Here is a 23,486-nt window from a genome sequence, read left to right as displayed (position 1 = left end):
AGCAAGAGAGCACAAGCAGGGGGAGCGGCAGAGGGAGAGGGAGAGGGAGAAGCAGGCTTCCCATGGAGCAGGGAGCCAGGTATGGGGCTGGATTCCAGGAACCTTGAGATCACAGCCTGAGCTGAAGGCAAACACTTAACCTCCTGAGCCACCCAGATGCCCTGATCTCTCAGTTCTTGAGGCTAGAAGTCTGAAGTCAAGGTGTCAGCAAGACCATGTTCCCCCTGAAACTCCTAGAGGAAGTCTTCCTTTCTTCTTCCTAGCTGCTAGTGGTTTGCCAGCAATCTGTAGAGTTCCTTGGCTTGCCGCTGCATACTTTAATCTCTGTCCTAGTCATCATATGGCATTCTCCCAGTGTGTCTCTATCTTCATATTGCCATTCTCTTATATGGGCACCAGTCACATTGGGTTATGGGTCCATTATGCTTTAATATGACCTCATCTTAATTAATTATATCTGCAACAATCCTATTTCTAAATAGGATCACTTTCTTAGGTACTAAGGATGAGGACTTCAACACATCCTTTGGGCAAGGGGACATGATTTAACCTATAACAAATAGTTTGAGTCTTTTTGTTGCTGAGTACTATTCCGCTAAGCATGAATGTGCCACTATTTGTTTATCTGTTTGCCTGCTGAAGGACATTGGGGTTGTTTCTAAGGTTGTGGTAATTGTGAGTGATGTTATTATAAGCATTTGTAAATATCTAGGAATGAAATTGCTGGATCACATGGTAACTTTATCTGAAATTGTTTAACTTTTTAAGAAACTGTTTTCCAGAGTGGCCATAACATTTTAGATGTCCTTCAGCAGTGTGTGAGAGTTCCAGGTGTTCCACATCCTCAGGAGAAGCTGATACTATCATTTAAAAAACTTTGGCCCTGTGGATGTGCATGTGTCTATGTTACCATTTAAATAGCCAGATAGGGGGATCCCTGGGTGGCTCAGCGGTTTAGTGCCTGCCTTTGGCCCAGGGTGCAATCCTGGAGTCCCGGGATCGAGTCCCATGTCAGGCTCCCGGCATGGAGCCTGCTTCTCCCTCCTCCTGTGTCTCTGCCTCTCTCTCTATCTCTATGTCTATCATAAATAAATAAATAAATAAATAAATAAATAAACAAATCTTAAAAAAAAAAAAAAGCCAGATAGTGCTATCCCATTATGACTTTAATTCATATGTCCCTAGCAACTAATGATGTTAAACACACTTTCATGCGTGTATCTGACACCCGTTTAACTTGTTTGGAGTGATTGTTCACATATTTTGCTTATTTTTAGTTAGTTTGTATTTGAAGAGTTTTGTATAATTCTGTACACAAGTCGCTTGATAGAAATGTAATTTGAACACTATTTCTCCCAGACTATGGGTTATGCTTTGTCACATTTTCTTAATAATGCCCTTTGTTAAGTAAAAACACTGTAATTTTGATGAAGTTCAATTTATCATTTTTCTTTTCTTATATAGCTTGTGCTTTTTGATGTCATATGTGTGAAATCTTCACCAAAGTCAATGTCATAAAAATATTCTTTTGTGCTTTCACATAAAGATTTTGTATCTTGTGTTTTAAATTTGAATCTATGATCCATCTTGAGTTAACTTTGCATAAGGTGTAAAGTTGAATTTTTACTTATTTTGCAAGTGGAACTCCAATTATTCCAACATCATTTGCTGAAAAAGTTACCCTTTCTCAGTTAAATTGACTATTCTTAATTGACTATTTGTGTGGGTCTATTTCTGGACTCTATTTTGTTTCATAGATTTATATTTCTATTCTTTCATCAATACCATACTATTTTGATTACTGTAGGTTTACAGTATATTTAAAAATTGAGTGATATAAGCCCTCCAACCTTTACATTGCCCAAACTTGGTTATTCTAGATTATTGTCTTTTCAATATAAATTTTAAAATCAACTTGTCTATATTTACAAGAAAACCTTGCTATGGTTTGATTGGATTACATTAAATCTATAGATTGATTTGAGAAGAATTGATATCTTAAATATATTGAGTTTTCCAATCCACAGACTCAGCATGTCTCTCCATTTATTTAAATCTTCTTTGATTTACTTCAACAGCATCTGATAGTTTTATGATTTTTGCTTTCAGTTGTCATGCATATCTTAAATAACTTAAAATACCAAAAAGTCTATTACTTTAACTCAAATATTTATTACTACTCTTTAAAATTCACTTAGTAAATTTCCCTTTGCTTCTTCTACCAATCATAAATTATTATGTCTTTATCCAATCCTTATTAGGTTCCTGCATAGAAAGATACACCTTACTTTCATGGTTGGTGGGAATGTCAACTGGTACAGCCACTCTGGAAAACTGTGTGGAGATTCCTCAAAGAGTTAAAAATAGATCTGCTCTACGACCCAGCAATTGTACTACTGGGGACTGACCCCAAAGATACAGATGTAGTGAAAAGCCAAGACACCTGCACTCCAATGTTTATAGCAGCAATGTCCATAATAGCCAAACTGTGGAAGGAGCCTTCGTGTCCATCGAAAGATGAATGGATAAGAAGACGTGGTCTATGTATACAATGGAATATTACTCAGCCATTAGAAATGACAAATACCCACCATTTGCTTCGATGTGGATGGAACTGGAGGGTATTATGCTGAGTGAAGTAAGTCAATCAGAGAAGGACAATCATTATATGGTTTCACTCATATGGGGAATATAAAAATATAGTGAAAAGGATTTTAGGGGAAAGGAGAGAAAATGAGTGGGAAAAATTAGGGTGACAAAACATGAGAGACTCCTAACTCTGGGAAACGAACAGGGGGTAGTGGAAGGGGAGGTGGGTGGGGGGATGGGGTGACTGGGTGACGGGCACTGAGGGGGGCACTTGACGGGATGAGCACTGGGTGTTATACTATATGTTGACAAATTGAACTCCAATAAAAATATATGTGTGTGTGTGTGTGTATATACCTTACCTTTGGTTAAGGTGTATCTTTCATATATATATATGAAACCAAAAAAACCTTCATAAGTACTGTGCCTTTTCATTGCTCCTTTAGATTTACTATGGCTCTACAAAGATAGAGGTTATATGACTGTGGTAATAAAGAAATTCAGCTTTGCTTTATTCCTAGGTTACTTTGGTGGTATTTTCCAGTAGGCAGGTGGTGATGTGTTAGGAAGTTACTATAGGATGTATGACAGTCCTTTGCAAGATTGAAGCCAAAAGAAGAATAGTGTGAGAAGAAACATGGAAAGACCTAGGTCACTGATGATAATATTAAGCCACTAAATGAATCCTAGGATCACACAATCCCAGTTGTCCTTGTCAGTAACTGTACATGTCATTATGGTTTGAGCACAATCAGGTATTTGGTTACTTGCAGCTGAAGGACCTCCTGATATGAGTAACTCATGTGGTCTACCATTCTCCTTGTGCACCCCACCCCTCTTACACTTTGACCACAGTGGTTGACAGGTCACTATGTTTCTGGATCCTCTCCTTTGCTCTTATTTTTCTCCCTGGCTGGAGTGCTTTCTGTTCCCCTCCTAAACTTCCTTCCTTTACCAATCCACCTTCATAGGAAGGTTCCAACCAAATGCCACTTTCTCAGGAGATATTTTCTGACTACACATACCTTCCCAATTCCAACCACATTCACACATACATGTTCAGATACATACAATCTTTATTTATTGGAAGTACTCATGCAATGCAGCATGTTGCTGAATGCCACAACAAATCCTGAAGTTTATCGAGTACTTATTTTGTGCCAGTCACCATGATAAGCATTTATTTATTTATTTTCTGCTTTGTCCTTCTTAGTCTCTGTGGAAAGTTTACAAATTAATTACTCTCATTGCCTTCATTTTACCAAAAAACAAATCAGGTTTAAAGAAGCTTAGTAAGTTTCTCAAGGTCACACAGACAGCCACTAAGTAGCAGAGCTATAAAAATTCCAATCTAGGTCTAACTCCAGACTGGAACCGGTGTAGAGAGCATTACACAGAAGTGAGCACATGTGGCACAAAGCATTGCTTTATTTTGACTGCTACTGCAAATCATGAGAGGAGAGACTGTCCTCTCATGCGCCAGTTGATCAAAAGGCAGTCATCCTCTCTGAGGGCCAGAGCTCCCACCTGCTTACTGCCAGCGCTACCCCAGGCTCCAACTGTGGCCATCCCTTCCCTACAAACACGCCTATCCTTGTTAGTCTTTGGCCAGCCCCCACAGAACTGTGATAAATTAATTCTCACACAGATATTAGCAACTGACAATGGTTGTGGTTTCCTTCTCTAATGTAAATTTCTTAATAATGGATTTTTGGAGAAAGTGCGGTTGACCCAAAGAAATGTCTCTCTTGCAGTAAAGCTTCAAGTACATCATGAGATTCTTGAAGGTAAACAGTGTTGAATACACACCCAGGAAGCATTTTTTGAACAAATTTTGGCAAGCTGGTTGTTACAGTGGGAGGGGTGGTATGAAAGAAGCAGTCTTTTCAATATGAAAGCATTTCATTCTCTTTAAGACACATGAGGTTTTTTATCGATTCTTCACAGAGAAGTATCCAGATACTTTACCATCCTAATCTCCTCTTCTGGGTGAAATATAAATCTAAAAATGCCACTGCCTTCTCCCCATAATCTGGCCAGTAGCAAATGTTAAGGTTTAACCTAAATACTTAAATAACTCCCACATTTTCAGCTAAATTCTATTCATTTAGCAACTGTAAATGAAAATCAAATTCATTAGGCACAATTCTGTGTAGTAACAATGGTAAGCAGTAAAATATTTGTTCACATTAGATCATCTGTTGAATTGGAAATATAGGACTGAATTTTAAATTTACTATAGAAATAAACTAAGACATGGTTTCTCCAACTTTTCTGATCACAAAAATTTTGGTGGATACTTCTTATAATCTAGACTTCACTCTAGACTTTCAGGCTCCAGAAGATACTTACTGAGAATAAGTCAGACATACTGAACTGGGACAAGTGTTTCAGCTGTTCTTCAATAAAGATTTGATACTTGGGGTTCTGGGAAAACCCATTTTGTGAGATCATGCTGGAAAAATATTTTTCTTCTCTTTCCCTACCTGTCCTTTGCCCAAAGAACATTATGCCAGGTACCATTAAATGCCGAGGAAAAAAAAAAAAGATAACAATTTTCACTGAAGAGTCACACAAAGACAATAGACAATTTTACACAGTGTGTTACATGCTAAAATAGAGGTAGTGCAGGGTTCTATGCATCTAGAGGAGGGAACACCTTGTCTAAATATGCTTTGGTTGATGCAGAATGTTCAGCCCCATGGCAGGATCCCTGTAAACATGGGGTTCTAGGGCACAGTTTGCAAATCAGAGTCTATGCTGTCAGGAGACTGAATAATTGGATATTTAGGCTCCTACTGTTGAAGGATAACTTTGATATTATCTTTGCAGAGAACCCCTTCACTATGTCTAGTATAGCTCCTTCAATGCAGCATCATTCAGGAGATACTTGTGGCACTGAGTGAAGTCTGCCCAGGTTTAAACATTTCCAGGGAAGGGGAGGCACCCACATTCTCCTGTAGTTTACTCTCTGTTAAACAGGCTCATTCATTAGCAACTTCTACTTTATGACAAGTAGGCATCTTTCTGATTTAAACAAAGTCTATGGGAACAACCAACTTAACATTATAGCTACCATGTCAACTTCTGTTCACTTTTCAGGCTTCTGCAATCTTTGTTTAAAACAACTCTCTTCCCTACTGGATTTCTACTCTCCTATATGTCTTCCAATTTGTCAGTGTTGCCTCTTGAAAATGTGATCACCAGAAATACGTACAACAATTCTTTCCCTACTTCTTGCCTCCTGTCACTACACGTGCATTTCTAAAAAAGTGAATTTATCATGAAAGGGCCTCATCAGGGACTTTTCTGGTTAACATTACCATAAAATATATCAAAAGGGAATATCCATGAAACAGAGTAAAAATGGCATTGAAAAGCAGTGTTCAGCCAGACGTTGACTCAATATGTTAACATTTAACATCACAGTGAAAGCTGGTTATGTAGCCATGATTGCCACCTTTTGTGTGTGTATGTATAAAAAATAAGAACCTAGAAAAACAGTGAGAGAACACAGCAAAGGCTCAATGTTTGTTGAATGAATTATGTGGAAAGTCACATAAGAAGAGAAAAATGGATGTATCTTTACTTTGGGGATCTCAGATTTGTCTAACCCAACGGGTCTCCAGTCTTTTTTTTTTTTTTTTTTTTTTTTTTCGGGTCTCCAGTCTTGAGGAAATGTAGGCACCCAGCCAGGGTGCACCCAAAGGTCCCTGCTTCTTAACAGAGTGTGACAAGGGGGATCCAGTGACTGGGATGTGAAGTGGTCAAGGAAAAGTGTAAGACATTTTAGGAAGGCCATTCCCACTGTCCCTCCTGTGGTGCTGCCTTCATGTTCGGGCCCTGGGTTCTAGGCAGAAAGATGGATGTGTACTAAAGTTTACTACTTCACATGAATGTGGTAGGTGGGAGGAGAAATGTTTCAGGACAAGATCACTCTGGGGGCTTTAGCATCAACATGACACTTTCTGGGTTGGTACCATAGGATACTTCCACTTTGACACTCTACCCTAAGGCATGCCATTGTTGATGGATGTCCCCACCCTTCCACTGTTTCCCTCATCATACAAGTTTAGTCTCTGAAGATTTTTCTTTTTCTTAAAAAAATATTTTAAAAGAATAAAAGCAGAGGATTCTTTGGATAAGAAATATTGTTAAGGGTCAGTCAAATCTAGCTTTCACTCCTTCAAAAGCTAGATGACCACTCAGCATGGACTCTGAACCTTGTAAGAGGGAAGTCATCTCAAGGGTGGGTGAAGAAGGGGACAGGAGGCAGTTTCTGTGTGTGTGTGTGTGTGTGTGTGTATTTGTGGGTATAGCCAAAGATTCACTGGCATAAATAACTCAAGAATTCAATAGTTTCATTCAAAGTGAAAGAGAAAGCTCTAATAACTGATGATCTGGCAGTGTTATCCCTTCTGGAGAAATAACTTCAGTTCTACGTTGATTTCTTCGATAGACTGAACAATTAGGCAAAAAATATACAGTATTACTTTCCTAATTACTGACCAGAAAGACCAAGCCATACTCACATCAATTGCTTATTTTAATGTCAAATGTTTATTTCTATGCCATAGTTGCCTCAGCACAATTTGTAAAAGAAAGGAATCCCCAAAAATGAATTTTTTTTTTTTTGGTCAGGATATTTTCTCCGCAGTTATAAGAACGAAAAGAAACACCTCGGTATCAAGAATTACCATTTCTTCCACACCATTCTAATAAGTTGCATCTAAATATTTTCCTTGGATGTCATTTTTTAAGGATGGAAAAATATTCACAGGAAAAAAATGTTTGTATTCATGAAAATAAATTTGGGATCGTCTTTGCCAGAGAATATATCTAGAACATCTTTGTTTTGGTACACTATATCACTAATTGCCATATTTTTATTATTTAATATAACAGGCATACTTTATTACATAAAACAAAGTGCACTGAAAATGAACAATGTTAGAAACAAACTGGAATTTGGTGTATCTTAAATCTTCGGGTGATAAGATACTAGCCGAAGGAAGCGCTGGTATACAAATTTCCATATCAATACAAATGCAACTCTCTTCTGGGATGAAAATGCACTTAGCTTAGTTCTGTTTGCTTGAGCAGATAGGGCATCTGATACAACTGAAACAACCTGATAACAATTTTTTTTTTCAATAAAAAGGAATGCTCTGGTTTCTTAACTGGCTCCCACATTGGAGGGAGCCAGAAGATGGCATTTGCTCTTTAAATTGATTTCTCTTGTCTGATTTGAGACACAGATCCACCAAGATTCTTACAGCGGAAGTAGGCACCACACCTCAGATCACCAGGCCCTCAGAGAAGCCTGTGAAATAAGTAAATCTGTGATGCATGGGGTGGGCCCAGCACCTAGAAGACAGCGTGGTGGTTGTGCACAGAAATCCCTTCAGCAGACTCAAGTGAAAGGATGAGAGTTCTTTAAGTTCATGCACATTTTATTGAGTAGTAATATAAAATGCTTTTTCTTTGTCATTGTTACAAGTGCATGCTTTGATTGCCAACATTTCAGAAGTCAAATTACAAAGGCAAGGCTTTAGGCTGTAGTGAATTACTTGGGCACTTATACAATTGTTAAAAAATATGAATGGACTTTTGTTGTTGTTGTTGTTTTCAGAATGAACCAGTTGTAACCCGTAACTGATATACAAAGGGAAAAAAGTGAAAAAAGTACATATTTTGTGGCACATGACAAAACAGAACAAAATAACTAAACCATTATGACATTAACAGTTACCATGCATTTAGAGTTTCACATGTAACTACAAACTTATTTAAAGTTCACAAGGTTTGCTAAACATGCTAACCATCTATATGTGCACTGACAAGCTTATGTTAAAAACTTTTAAGAATACTCTCCCCTTTAGATTTTTTCAAAGCTTTTTTGATTACAAAATTTCAAAGGCATTAAGCATTTTAGAGAATATAAAGTACGCCAGTATACATACATTTCCAGTATATGTCAGACCACTAAGCGCATTACAGTCCCATACAGGCCGATACAGCCATTTTTTTTTTCTTAAAAAACATGCATAGGCAGATTTTTTTTTTTTTTACAGAATATAGATGCTTTATCACTGTACTTAATATGGTGTCTTGTTCACTATACTTAAAAATGCACCACTCATAAATATTTAATTCAGCAAGCCACAACCAAGACTTGATTTATCAACAAAAAAAAAAACCCTAAATACAAACAGCAAAAAAAAAAAAGATAGATGTAATTATTCCAGTTTTTTTAAACTTAAAGAAAAGATATTCATTGCTAAATTAATAAGATAAGTGTTATACGGAAAGAAGGGCATTCAAGCACACTAAAGAAACCTGAGGTAAGCATAATCTGTACAAAATTAAACTGTCCTTTTTGGCATTTTAACAAATTTGCAACATTCTTTTTTTTTTCTTTTTCTGTTTTTTTTTTAAGACTGCCTAATTCATTTTATAGCCATTGTCTGACAAGAGTAGCAAAACATTATCAATAAATAGTCCTTATTTAGTTTGTACATCATTTTGTTAAAAATGTTTGATGTCATCCATTTTTAGTGCTGCGACTGTAAACGTACAATAGAGTAAGAAATTAGACAAAGTTTTCGTGTCCAGTAACATAATAAAAGACCTTTCATTAACCTATCTAGAAGTCCCCAATGCAGTAGGAAAACATGTTCATTCCCCTAACATTGCAGTATATACTAGCATTAGCTTTCTTTTAAATTTTTTTCCTATAAGCATTTTTAAAAGGCATATCCAAAAGAGGTGTCTAATCACCACCCCCACCAAAATATAGTCTATTATCTCTCTCCCTCTTTTTTAATGATAGTGTAAACTGAATCCAATTCCTGGCCCCCAGAGCAAATAAGCTACCATCAGAGGCAAGAATATCCAACTGCTGATATGCAGCAATCCCCATCATGCCCTGCAGCTCAAAAAAAAAAAAAAAAAGTGAACAGGAAGTGGTCACTGAATATTGCTGCTATTACTGCCATTGCTGTCCGTGCCGTTAGTCTCTGAGGTGAGAGCCTTGTTGATGGAGTTAAGGTTGGCATCAGAGGGCATGGCATCTCTGCGAGGTGGCATCCTCTCGTTAATTCGGTCTAAGCCCTTGGCCTCCTCGAAGCTAGTGATCTTATGTTGTGGTGAAAATCCTTTGATAGCTAGACAGAAAATCATTAAAAAAAAAAAAAAAAAAAAAAAAAAGAAAGAAAAACTAGGTTAGCCAGAGGAAAAACAAAGGGCATAGCTGTTGCATCAGGTGAGGTTAGAGATTTCGCAGTGAGTGAGGGAATCCTTTAGTAGAGAACAGAATGACGGACCTGAACACAACACAACAGACTCCTTACCATACCCGAAGATAACCAAAAGGTTTGAAAACAGCCAATGTCTCTTGCCAACCAAAATGTCCTCTTCAAGTTGGTAAGATGTAAACATCTCCCTGGTTCTTCATGAGAGTTTAGATCAATGAAATCCAAAGTGGGTATATCAAGAGGAAAGTTGCTACCAGGGACAGGTATCTAGACTTAGCATCAGCTGGCCATATCATTAGCATAATTACTGCATCAAACTTCCTAAACTAGACACACCATAATATAGCCTCCTTTTTGCTATTCCACTGTGCTAGTAATGGCAAATTCACTAGTCAGGCAAGGTATGCCTTAAAGTGTAGGAGAGAGCTTTAGAGCAGAAGCTAAAAGGAGCTCTAAAAGGAATGAACTTTGTGGGCATTTCCATGCCATCTCAAAATCCCAGAAAGACTTTCTTGGCAAACAACTCAACGGTTGCATGAAGAAAAAAAAAAATTATAAACTCCTGCTTCGCTAACTCAACTTTGGAAGCATGTGGAGTGGGTGACAAGGTAAGAGAAATTCAGAAAAATCAAGATCGGATCACTAAGTAGAAAAACGTTGTTTGCCCTTCTGCAGCATAACAGGCCAAACTGATGTTCATCTGGTATCCATTACTGCCTAAATCAAAGCAAAACTCTTTCTTCGTTGATCGGTACAGATGTAAGTGGTGCTTCAAGAATAAGGGGAAAATGCCTTTCACAACTTTCAGCCAAAATGATAGGATTGGTTTGGGCCCTATTCAGGGAAACCATGGCATTCTCAAGGGGCCATATGGATATTTGATCTTTTTCGTTAACCCTTAGCATGCTGCAGGGATAGAGCAGGCATTTGTGTAAGAAACTTAATGACTTCTTCAGTGGATGCACCAACGAGGGAGCTGAAAACAAAGTACATAATAGGGAACCAATGACAGCAGTTGGCTTTACTTCCTGTGATGTGCAAGCCAGATACTGAAGGGCCAATCCCCAGTGCTGAACTGAGCTGCATCTCCATGGCTGATTAGGGACAATTTCATACTACCTTTATCCTCCCCACCTTATTTGGGGGCGGGGGAAGGAAAGCAGTATCAAGCTGAAACTTTGTCAGCCAGTTCTACCCAAATGTGTGGTGACTTTCATTAGCATGGATGAGATTCTTAAAAGATCTACAACCGTTGCTTCCAAACTCATTAAATGGCGAGACACAGTTTGTTACCCCTCTGCACTGTAAAAGTTAGCAAAATGGTGATTAGTTAGTTGTGAGAGGAAGAAGATGGGGAAATGGGGAAAGACCAAGGCCCAAAGCAAAGCTTCTTAATTCTTCTCTAATTTGGTAACATATTGCAAAATAGAGCTGTCTAATGAGCACCCACCCTGAACACTCAATTATTTTGAGGGACAAAATAATGGCAAAGAGTGGTGTTCTATTCTTATTCTAAACCATTGTGAATATCATTTCATCATAATGAATAAATGCAGAAGTTTGTCAACAAGATAATTTATGAAGTGATTTTACTCATTTAAATGGTAAAAGAGGCAGCTCTAGGTTTTAAAAGCCAATAGGGTGAGAGCATAGAAATTCAAACTCTAGCTGGAACAATGGATATGTCCGGAATGGGGCTCCATCTCTAATCAATTCGCTAACCCTGGTCTGGAAGAATGTGCTCTGCTGTAGTTGCTGGTCAGACAATGGGTATTAGCAATTTACATTGGTAGTATACTTAACACAACACAGAGTCACAGAAACCACAGAAAACAGCCAAACTATCAACAAGAATGCACACTGCAGATTAGAATTTGCCAAGAGGAATAGAGAATTCCCACATAAATAGCAGTTTATTCACTGCTATTTAGGAAGCAGTTGTATTTTCTCTTACAGTGCTATCGTTTCCCCTACCGTATCCAAATCATATGCAAATTCAACAGTCTAAAGTGGCACTTTTACATCTTATCGAAGGACCATATGCACACAATTTAGGGAAAAATAAAAAAAAAAGTGATCTTGCAAGAACAAAATACAACTGAAGAAATTTGTTTTAAAGGGGAATTTCAAATTATTCTTTTTAAAATTTCCAGAGGGCATGTTATGGATAATATTAAAAACTATTTTGATAGGCAGTCCTCTCATAACTATATATTGTTCAAGCACTTGATTCTAAAGTAATTTCTAGAGGGTCAACGCTCTTTTCCTTGAGCAGTGCTAGGGCACAGTGGATGAGGTGGAGTTCTTGATTCCGCCTATAGCACCTAGCACAGTGCCTGATGCAAAGCAGACACTCTGTGAACCATCAATCAGGTGAGGACTGGATATTCACTGTTCTTGTAATGGCCACTGTCACAGCCACTGGGTATTCCTGAACTCTTTATAATATCTTGCTGGTGCTAACTGTCCTACAAATACCAGTAGATTAAAATTTGTAAGACTAGCGTAACTGTTTATCTCATACACAGCTGTCCTCATATTAGAATATTTTTTAGAGACATAAATTAATGTTGAACTACAACAAAGCACTATTCAAATGAACGCTTTTTTTTGCTAGAAACTTCTGAAGACTATAATTAATAAAGCTATTTTTCTTCTCTTCTCGTCAGTGCTGACTGAAAATAATTTGAGGGAGGGACATGGTTCAGCTCAAAGAATATTACTTTATGTGATATTTGTCAAAACAGCTGCCATTACCCCCACCCCACATCGTTCAAGATATATAATCCTTTGGTTTTCTGTGACTATCCTAGGTTCGCTGTGTACAAAGTCAAACATAGCTTTAAGGGAAAAAAAATACAAACAAACAAACCATAAAAGGACATTTTCCCCTTTAAAGCAAGAACATTTTGGTTAATACTGAGCCACAACTGTTAGCCCAACACCCACACACTCTGTACAAGCTACAGCAAAAAAAAAAAAATAATAATAAATAAAAAATATGAATACACCCAGCAGAGCCCTTATCTGTTGCAGGTACAACAGAAAGGGGACTGGCCAATTTACCTTCATCAGCCTCAATAGCCTCAACAGTAGCTGAAGAGAAGAAAGGGGGTGCAAAATGAATGAGAAAAATGAGCAGAGGATTTTTAACTCTAAGAACAAATCAGTGACGATCAAGGGAGCTCAGAGAATTAATGTTCCTGTAAGTGCTGGATTCTGGCACAGACAACAAAACAGAAATGGTAAAAGGCAACAAAGGGGAAAAAAAAACAACAAAAATGAGAAGTTTATTTCATGAGCTGTACACACCTGAGTGAACTAGTTTTTGTTCATGACAGAAATGACAAAATGGTCAACTCTTTATGAAAACAGGAGAGTTTTCTTTTATTTTGATTGAATCAATGAGAATAGGTCCATCTAAAATGTACACCTGACACAGACAAGATAATACAACCACCACTATGCTTGGCGATTGCTGATTTTAAAATGCCAGACAAAATGGCAAGAACTTGAGGCAGTGGTGTAATGTCAATGGGATAATTCACACTGTTAAATATTAAATAGTGTGATTCCTAGTGCAGTGGAAAAGTGGAGTGTGTGTATTTGTGTACAAGTCCAGAGGAAGAATAAAATCAATGCGTCTGAGTTGATAGTGTATGTAACTCTTTAAAGACAAACACAAAGCTTGTCTGGAGTGGTGAGGGACAAGCGGAAAAGATGGGCAATTGTATGTATAGTCTGGACTTCCTTTGCCAGGCAACCCAATTTAAAGTCAGTTCTCCTTACTGGAACATCATCTGTGGAAGGGAAATTCTTGAAATGCTATAATCAAGTGGTAACATGTCAGTTGCAGTGATAATTCTATCAGCATTTTAAAGAAGAGGCAGTCTAAATATTGAAACCTCAGCATATTTCAGAGGCATCACTTTAAAAGTCCATTGCTTTCTCAGCAAATTTTATAATAAGGTTAGGGTCTATAGTCTCAGTAATACAGATGTACAAGTCTTTCCATGTTATTAAGGCTAGCTGATATTTCCCTAATTAAGGCCTAAAATGTAAAACTTCTCTGTAACTCCAAAATGTTTAATATTAAAATTCTACCCCTTGACTCTAATTTGCGTATTTCTTATAATTTAAGGTTTTAAAACTAGAGCAACTGCCAAATGTGCACTATAATTTCCTTACAGTGCATTCTAAATTCCTTATGATAAAAATGTAAAATGTTTACTACCGTGGAGAAAAGCTCAACAGTAAAGTTTAAGCAGTTTCTTCCTTTTGACAATTTGAAATCCAGACAGTGGATTTTGAAATTGTTTTAATGTATGTGGTTTAAAATATATCCTGAGTTTTCAAGTTCCAACCCTTACATCTGTTACGCGTGTATGCATTTATGTGTGTGAGAGTTCAACACAGAATAACACAAAGCAATGGATTTAACATAAAATAACACAAAAGAAAACGAATAACCTAAGTTAAGATACAGGTGAAAATTTAGAAACAAAACAAAGAATTTCAAGAACTTAAATAACTGAAGTTCAAAAGTAAAGCAACAATCTGGAACCACACCAGCACCAATGAGTCAGAAATATGCACTGCCCATTATTAAATTTATCCTTCCAAAGCAAATGTGGCCCATAGTTTCTGATAATACACTCACTGTACCTTAAAATGCTTATCAGAAACTATGCAGATTGCAGTCAATTAGGTAGTTGTGCATTTTCTGCATATAAATGATCCATTTATGTTAATTTTTTTAGAGAGCATGTTTATTTTGGTGGGGGAAATTTTGTTTTTTGAAGTTGTTAAAATAATTTTTAGCTATAAATTCAAGGAGAAATTTACCTCTATGTATATTACTATCATCATTTACAAATTTGTGTCTTTTTGTGGAAGCCAGAGACGTTAACTTGGGGATAAATTCATAGGAAAATTATAGTGACATTGAGCATGATTCTCTACATAGGTGTGTATAAATCATGTAACCATAAGAATATTAGAATCTTCTAGATTGAGGGATAGAGAAGGAATAAAGAACACAAAAAAAGATTCAGGGAAAGATATGGGAAAATAAGCAAGAGGCTGCGATTAGTTTTCAAAATGTTATAGAGGATTTTTGTTTTCTTGATTTTTATTCATTGATTTAGTTAAAGTCTAATCTAATAGCAAATTTTCATAATGTATTATTAAAATTGGTCTCTAATTAATGATAGTTAAAATAGCAAGATAAAATCAAGTGCTAGATAGCCAGATGTTGCCAGTGGCCTCTCTACAGATACAGAAACTTCCATCATCACAAAAAATTCTAATAGATAACACCTGTCCAGAAAGCTATACATTTTAATTAAAAAAAAAATCTTTAACAGAAATGTTTTCATTCTTTTTCAAAAATGAAATGGGGTTCTACTCAGTCTTTTATTTTCTGGATGGAGGAATCAGAGAAAAGACACATAGGACTCCCAATTTCTATTCAAGTAGATCATGAAGTCACTCTATTTACGCTCTCCATTCTCCACTAACATCTAGACTTAACGGAAGCATATTTCCGCGTGTGTTTATTTTTTTCAATCAAATAGATAACCAGAACATTGAGCAAAAATGTAATTCAAAAGTCATTTTTAGCAACAGAATGGCTCCAAGCTGTTAAAGCTATCATGGGTATGTCCATCCTAGGTGAGTTGTCTCATGGCCAGGCCTGAGTAGGCAGTTAATGGGGGGAGATTGGTGGGGTGGGCAGTGGGTGGAGACTGCAGTCCAGTGAAGAGGGCATATTTTGTCAAACTGATGTGGGGTTTCAGCCCTGCTTCCTACTGAGCAGAGCAGAAGACCAAGGCCAAGCTTACATGGATGAATAAATCAGTGCCCTACAGCCACCTGGGCCTGAGCTGCCCTGCCCCCCCCGCCCCCCCTCCCCGCACACAGTCATATCCCCAGGTCTGCTTACCGCTCTGCAGTGTCTGCTTCCCTCCAGAAAGTACTCCGCTGGGGAGCATACCCGTGGGGGTCAAGCCTTTCAGTGTCAGCACACTCTCACTCTCTTCTCTGGAAAGGCACAAGGGAAGGGATAACAGTGGCTTTTAGGTTCTTTCCAAAAAAGGGGAAAAATGTGTATCAGAACTCACATTTACCTCTGTTGAGGCTCTCTGGATTTTATTTTACTTAAAACATAATGCGCTCTTATACATTCATAGAAAACTAATATGTCGATGAATAGCTGCCACGACTGTGTCCACTGACACACTTGTGCAGGGTCAGCCTCTTCTGAGTCCCGAAGATACAGAAAACAATTCACATTTTGTAAGGAGGCATTGCCATACAGAGCCTTTGGTGGGCATCCTCTGTGACACCAATAAATATGTTAAAAATGAGCCCTGGAGAGTGCTGATGTAAGTTTTCCAGCCAAGGCATAGTAGAAATAAGTGGAACTTATTTCTCTTGGGAGAGAAAACCAAAGAGTATGTATGAGAGATGTAAAAACAAAAAAAGAAAAAAAAGAAAAAAAAGAAAAGAAAAGAAAGAAAACTGTACGGTTTATGGATTAGGGGGCTAGAAGTTACATTCGGGGGGAGGGGGGCTCTTAAGTAATTTTGACATCACATGATAAGAAGACAAATGATGACAACCAGCCAGGAAAGCAACTAGTCACATTTCCCATCTTTTCTTTTCAGCAGTGCTTCCCCCCACTGATTTGCAAAAATCACATTATTGTATTACTCATTGTGACAATTGTTTTACAGACTCATGTAAATCATCATTTCAATGACATTTATTAGTTACAGCACTATTTATCACTTTGATTTATTAATAAATAATAATGATTAAATAACCATGAAGTAGGAATAAGCTCATCTCTTTCCACATGGCAGACACTGTAATTCTACGTAACCAGAAAAAATGTTTATCGTACATATATATCACATTTACAATATGTAGAACTACCTAAGCCAGGTTTTTATGAAGATATCTAACATGACCCAAACAGAATTCTTAAACTATCCCCCCAAAACCCAGCTACTTCCACAACCTTTCTTCAACTTCATCTTTTAATTAAGCTTAAAGAATCACCCCTTCAATTCCTATCCTCTCTCTGCACTTGCTTGCACCTTCGTTCAATTAGCAAACCTTGAGGGCTCTACCCTCAAAATATTTCCAGCAGCTTGCCACTTCTCACAATACTACCACTTCTCTTTTTAAAACAGCTTTATTGAGTATAATTAGCATCCTATATAATTCATCCATTTAAATTAGGTGATTTAGTCAATGTGTGTGTGTTTCACAGAGTAGTGAAACAATCACCTTAATCAATTTTAAAATATTTTCATCGCCCCAAAAGAAGTCTGGTGTCCACTGGAGTGGCTCTCCATTTCTTTCAACCTTATATAACTTCTAATCTACTTCCTGTACACTTGCTTCTTCTGGATGTTTCATATAAGCAAAGTCATACAACATGTAGCCTTTCATGGCTGACTTCTTTTGCTTCCCACAAGCATCTCTTACCTGGCTGGTTCCAGCAGCTTCTTTACTGGTCTCCCTGCTCCATCCTCATCACACTCTCTCTCTCCATCCCTGCCTATTCTCAGTGTAGCAGACAGGCTGGGCTTTTTATTTTTTTATTTTTAATTTTTTTTAATTAATTAATTAATTTATTTATGATAGTCACAGAGAGAGAGACAGAGAGAGAGGCAGAGACACAGGCAGAGGGAGAAGCAGGCTCCATGCACCGGGAGCCTGATGTGGGATTCGATCTCGGGTCTCCAGGATCGCGCCCTGGGCCAAAGGCAGGCACCAAACCGCTGCGCCACCCAGGGATCCCCAGGCTGGGCTTTTTAATACATATGCAGACCCTGTCCCTTCCTATTTAAAGCTTTCCAAAGGCTTCTCCCTTCAGTAAGGGTGAAAGGCACAATCTTTAGGTTTGACCACAGCCTTTGAAAACTAACTCTGAACCCACGCTCTTCTAACCTCACTCATCAGTCAGATTCCATTTCCTACCAGTGTCCACTTCCCTTAGTGTACCTCCAACACTTGTGGTACACGTTGCCTCAGGGCTCAGCCCTTGCTTGGCACACTCTCCCTCCCTTATCTGCATGGTTCGCTACTTCCCTGTCTTCCAATCTCGGCTCAAGTATAGCCCTCTAAGTGAGGACTTCCTTGAGAAGGCTATTTATATACTCCCTATCTCCCCTTGCTGATTGTATTTTTACCTAAAGCATTTATTTCCCTTGAAAAACTAGGTTTTATTTTTTCCTCTATTGTTTTTTTTTTTTTTTTAAGTATCTAGACCGAACAGCACCTGGTATATAATCTACATTCAAAACAAATTTTCTAAAAGAATGAGTAAAAGAGAAATGGAATGTAGAATGGCAGTGTTATTCACATTTGAGATTTCTGTATTCTTTACTGCAGCTGACTTCATTCAGAATGTTAGGTTTGAGATGGTCATTAATCATGATTTGCCCTCATATAGGTATTGCAACCTCTTCAGGCTTCTGCTGTCAAACCAGTAGAGGTCACATAAAGAAGAAATATCTGGGCAGCCTGGGTGGCTCAGCAGTTTAGTGCTGCCTTCGGCCCAGGGTGTGATCCTGGAGACCCAGGATCGAGTTCCACGTTGGGCTCCCTGCATGGAGCCTGCTTCTCCCTCTGCCTAGGTCTCTGCCTCTCTCTCTCTCTCTTTCTCTCTCTGTGTCTCTCATGAATAAATAAGTAAAAGCTTTAAGAAAAAAAAAAGAAACATCTCCAATACTAATATATGGATTTGGAAATTGGGAGTACCTCTAAAGAAATGAACGTATCTTTTTCTTTGCATTCATTTTCAAAATTAGGCTTCCTTGCTCCATTTTCCTTTTGCACTGAACAATAGATATTCCTCATCTCCCTATATTCTGATTTCTGCTCCTGCTGTGCACAAAACCTGAGATCTCATGGTTTCTGGCAGCTTCCCTGTCATTTCCAAACACCTTCAATGACTTCTCACTTAAACAAGCACCTCTGCCGTACTTCGCATGGATGGCCACGTCCCTATTCTGGAAAGACTCTTTGCCCAGCTCTGTAAACACTTTCTTTGCTGGTTCTCCTCCTCTGGCATCCACTTCTCAGTCCCTTGGATGATCTTTTTCCTCCACACCTGTTCTTTCTCAAATGGAAGCTTCTAGCCATGTGTGGCTCTTACCCACTTGAAACCTAACTTGAGATGTGCTGTAAGTATGAAATGCACATTGGGTTTCATAAACTTTGTACAAAAATAAGGAATGTAAAACATCACCTTCAGAGGTTTTATACTGACTATACATTGAAGAAATAAAATCCTCAATGCATGTGTTACGTAGAAGACATTCTTAAAATTAATTTCACCCATTTCTTTCAATTCCTTTACTGCGGCTTCTAGAAAATGTAAATTACAGATGTGGCTCACATTACATTTCTACTGGAAAGCACTCTAGAGGATTCTTGTCTTTTTCTACTATGTTCACTCTCTTTCATAGTGAGACTACCCCACTAATGCTGCTTTAGTCTTGTGTCCCCTCTCATGACTGCTTCTCCTACTATCCTCTCTCTCTGAAGCTCTAGGGCAAATTTCCTGACTCTGAACAAATATTCCACCAGCATCCTAGAGGAAAGTATGCCCAATTCAATTTAGCATAGTCTTCCCCCAAAATACCTGTAAGATATTGAATTGGAGAAATACTTTCTCTTTTTTAGATAACAGCACTACCGTCCTTATCCATCGCATAGTCTAGAACTCATATGGAATATTCTTAGAACATTTCTTTTCCCTCATCACCCCCTGCATAGGTCAGAATTCTTAGAGCAAATGACAGAACCTACTTTGGCTAATTTTGACAGCAGAGAGATGTACTAAAGGATATGAGAGAGCTCACCGATCCAGAGAGCCAGACTTGAATGCCCTGCAGCTCAAAAAAGCACCAGTGCCCATCTACATTGTGGAATCTGCTCTGCGAAATGCTGCCATTACTGTTCAGAGCCAACATCTAAGCTCACGCGAATGCTGTGTAGTTAGCCCCCCAAATGCTGAGAAAGAAGTTCTTGTGCTGGCCCCTCAGATATCACACCTGACAGAAGAATCACCTTCCCCACTTCCTGCCTCTTCAGGATGCTCATTTCCAAACAGAAATTTTATGTGCATTCATTTGATTGGTGGATCGCAGGCACACTGCAAATACCTTACCTGCCAAGGCTGCTGAAAGACAGCTTTCTGGTTCCCTTATAATGTGGCGAATTATCAAAATGTGAGGGCTATGCCGTACAGCTATATCTGACAAATTTATACCACCATGCGCATTCATTCATGACATCCTAAAATTTCCAGCTTCACAAATTCCTCTTATTTGTTTCTTCTTTGTAACTTTCCTCTTATAGCCTAATTTGCTTGGATTAGTTCAATAGCTCCCAAAATGTCCTCCTGTCATCAAATGAGTCATCTTGTTATCCAGTCTTCATGCTGCCACTAACATATGGTATCTAAACATGGGTTACAGCATGCCTCTCGCCCTACGAAAACCATCCTGTGACTCTTACTGCCTACGTGCAAAAAAATGAAGTACTTTAACGTGCTATTCAAGACTGTCAAGGATCTGGACTTAAATGCATTTTCAGCTTCTCTTTCCACTAGATTCCTCACTAGTGCGACACATTGAGTTTGGAAGTTTGTGTGTGGATTACTGTCAAATGCATACATCACGAGGCACAGCACTGAGCACTTAGCAAGAGCCTAGAAAGCATTGCTCTTAGGACCATGTGACTGTGTCCTTGATGACTTCTCAGCTCCCCAGTATGCCTTTACCACAATTCATCACCTAATGGAATCCAGCCTATCCTTCAGAGCGCTCCTCCATGTCAGGAACATTTTTTTCAGGAAAGAGAAGAGCTCCACAGAGCCCCATTCTCTTCCACAGCAGGGCATCTCTTAACGTATTTAGCACACATTTAATTGTCTCACATTATAGTTTATTGTCTACACGCCTGTCATTCCCCTTTGGTATTCAATGTGCCTGACTCATATATTGTTCACGTTCAATACTCAATCATTACTTACTAGGCTTAACTGACTTTTCTCAAGCTAGACATCCCTGCATTCTCCCGGTTTAGTATAGACGTTTTTACTATAGGAAAGCAGTAAAATATATCTTGTTTTTATTTTCCACCAATTTGTGCAATCTTAAGTCACTGATCATCACTGGGTGCAAATGGATGATTTCTCAGCTGGGAATAATTACATCTTGTGTACCCTCAGGCAGGGGACTGGAGGGACTTTCCAATTTTAAGACCTACCTGATTCTATAGCATTGCCCCTACCACCTTCATGTGGTTTGAAGACTAGCAGAGACGGGAAAAAAATTCTTATATTAAGAAAGTCTTCCCCTTTTTCCTTAAATATACATCTACTTAGAAATTTTGGAGCTATTTTTACTTCTCCTCACAGAAACTTCAGATAGAAAAAAAATACAGAGTGTTTACTGGTAAATCTGAGGCATAATGAATAAGCAAGTGATTCTGCAGAGGTACCAGTTGAGCTTATGATTTTTACATGGTCTCTTGCCCACACAGAACATTTTTTTCAGCCACACAGGCTTCCTTGCTGGCCCTCAAAACTGCTGAACTGGTTTCTTTAACCTAAGAATCTTTGCACTTGCTATTGCCTTTGCCTTAAATACTCTTAACTCTGTATCTTCCTGAAGGTTACCCCCACACTTACTATGCAAATGCTATCATTCAGAATGTTCTTTGTAGGCCACATATTAAAATAAGTGCCTCATGTCCCACTTGCTATCCCCCTGTATTGTTTTTTTTTTCTTCATGGTACATAATCAGTGCTGTAAGTTTTATTGTATTTATTACTGAATGGTTGAGTGACTGAGTCCTGAAAATTCAGTCAGGGATATAAAGCATTAGAGCACAGGAAGCCTCATCCATTAGGCTGTAAGGAGTAAGGATGCTCTATTTTCAGCTTTAACATGACTTTTCAGGATTTGGCTGGCCAATGCAGAACTATTATTGACTTTGATTTGGTGTCTTTAAGAAAGGATGATATTGCCTTTCATCTGTCTCACAGCTCTCTGCTTTTGGCATCAAGCTACTTAGTTATTCTTTAGTGACTCTACCAGGAAAAGACTAGAAATAGCAAGAGGAGAGATCAAAGGAGCCTGTGTAGCGACTCTAGGAGGAAGAGTTGAGACAAGAATTTGGCCAAAATTAGGTTATGAATCATACAATATGGAAATGGTCTCTTTCACAAAGTATGCCCATTTATCCTTGTTAGTGAGTAATTGTGAATTGACCATATAACTCTCACATATAAATGTTATATTTCAAATCAATTTTTGTAGGAGAAATATGTTACCTTATCTTACCTAAGAAGAGATAACATAATTTAAATAAAGAAAACCATAGTTCTCTTCAAGAAAATATTTGTTTTCACAATGCAGGATTTATAGTAACATGATTCATGATCTACTTAAAAAATAACTACTGAATGGGAATTGAAACATTAAATAACTATTTTTCTCTCAATGACTTATTAGAACAATATTGATTCACATAAACAAACTCAATGTTTATTTCCTAGAGATCTAGTGAAATGCACCTGATAAATTCATCTTTTACCACAGAGCCAGAGTGAAAAATAAAATAAATTATAACAGCTTTTCAAAAAAAAAAAAATTATAACAGCTTTTCTATTTCATTATAAATTCAACCTATTGTGAAATAAATGTTTTAAAGTCCAGCAGCAAATAATGATAAAACATGAAATAGTCCATTTAGAAGTTTTCTCTACAGAAATAATTTAGTATATTTCAATTTGACTAAGATAGTGAGGAATGAACAATTCTATTTAAAAAAATAATAAAAAGCAAATATTTTCTAGTAAGATATTTAAGTTACCAGATTACAATATTAAAATGGTTATCAGGTAACACCTAACCACATTTAAAACAGAAATCCCAGAACAAGGATCCCACCTGAGAACTGAAAATACTCGGGCCATTTTGCCTATCGCTCGGATCTTGTTCCTTATCACCTCCTTCCGGGCTGCGGCTGTTGCTCCTATATTTTAAAACAGAAGAGTTAAGGAGTCAGTGATCTTTTGTAAAAATGTAATTATTTTACAGATTTATTTATTTATTAAATTTTTAAGATTTATTTATTCATGAGAGACACAGAGAGAGAGGCAGAGACATAGGCAGAGGGAAAAGCAGGCTCCCTGCGGGAATCCCAATGTGGAACTCGATCTCTAGACCCTGGGACCACGATCAGAGCCAAAGGCAGATAGATGCTCAAGCACTGAGCCACCCAGGCATCCCTATTTTACAGACTTAAATATATAACCGACTCTAGTAAGCAAAACCATCCTCCCACCCCAGTGGATTTATCTCTGGATTAACTTTAAAAACCTATGCATCTGGTCATTAATACTTGGGAAGTGGCTCTTGAGAAGTCCCCAAAATGCCAAAGGGCAACTTTCAAGATTTTCAGGGGGAGACAGGTATAGAGAAAAATGATGGAGCTGACTGGGTAGATTCCTACCCATCTCTTCTAATTAAGTTCCCTTCTCTTCTCTTTTGTTTATACAGAGAGAGTGTGCATTGGCAAGAAGCATCAAGTGAGTCACCAGGATTTTCT

The 23,486-nt window shown here is 38.0% G+C and overlaps 1 protein-coding gene across 1 annotated transcript in view; it reads right to left on the bottom strand.

Annotated features, from left to right (window-relative positions):
• Positions 1-7,128: 7,128 nt before the first annotated feature.
• PPP3CA (protein phosphatase 3 catalytic subunit alpha) overlaps positions 7,129-23,486 on the bottom strand; it is a 309,732-nt gene continuing 293,374 nt past the window's right edge. Inside the window, 4 exon segments of the mRNA NM_001197096.1 lie at positions 7,129-9,755; positions 12,912-12,941; positions 15,790-15,887; positions 22,826-22,910. Coding sequence (NP_001184025.1) covers positions 9,559-9,755; positions 12,912-12,941; positions 15,790-15,887; positions 22,826-22,910 — 410 coding nt within the window. The 3' untranslated portion in view covers positions 7,129-9,558.

The sequence above is a fragment of the Canis lupus genome, chromosome 32, assembly GCF_011100685.1.
Source record: "Canis lupus familiaris isolate Mischka breed German Shepherd chromosome 32, alternate assembly UU_Cfam_GSD_1.0, whole genome shotgun sequence".
Lineage (NCBI taxonomy): Eukaryota > Metazoa > Chordata > Mammalia > Carnivora > Canidae > Canis > Canis lupus.
This window is presented reverse-complemented; position numbering and strand designations above follow the sequence as displayed.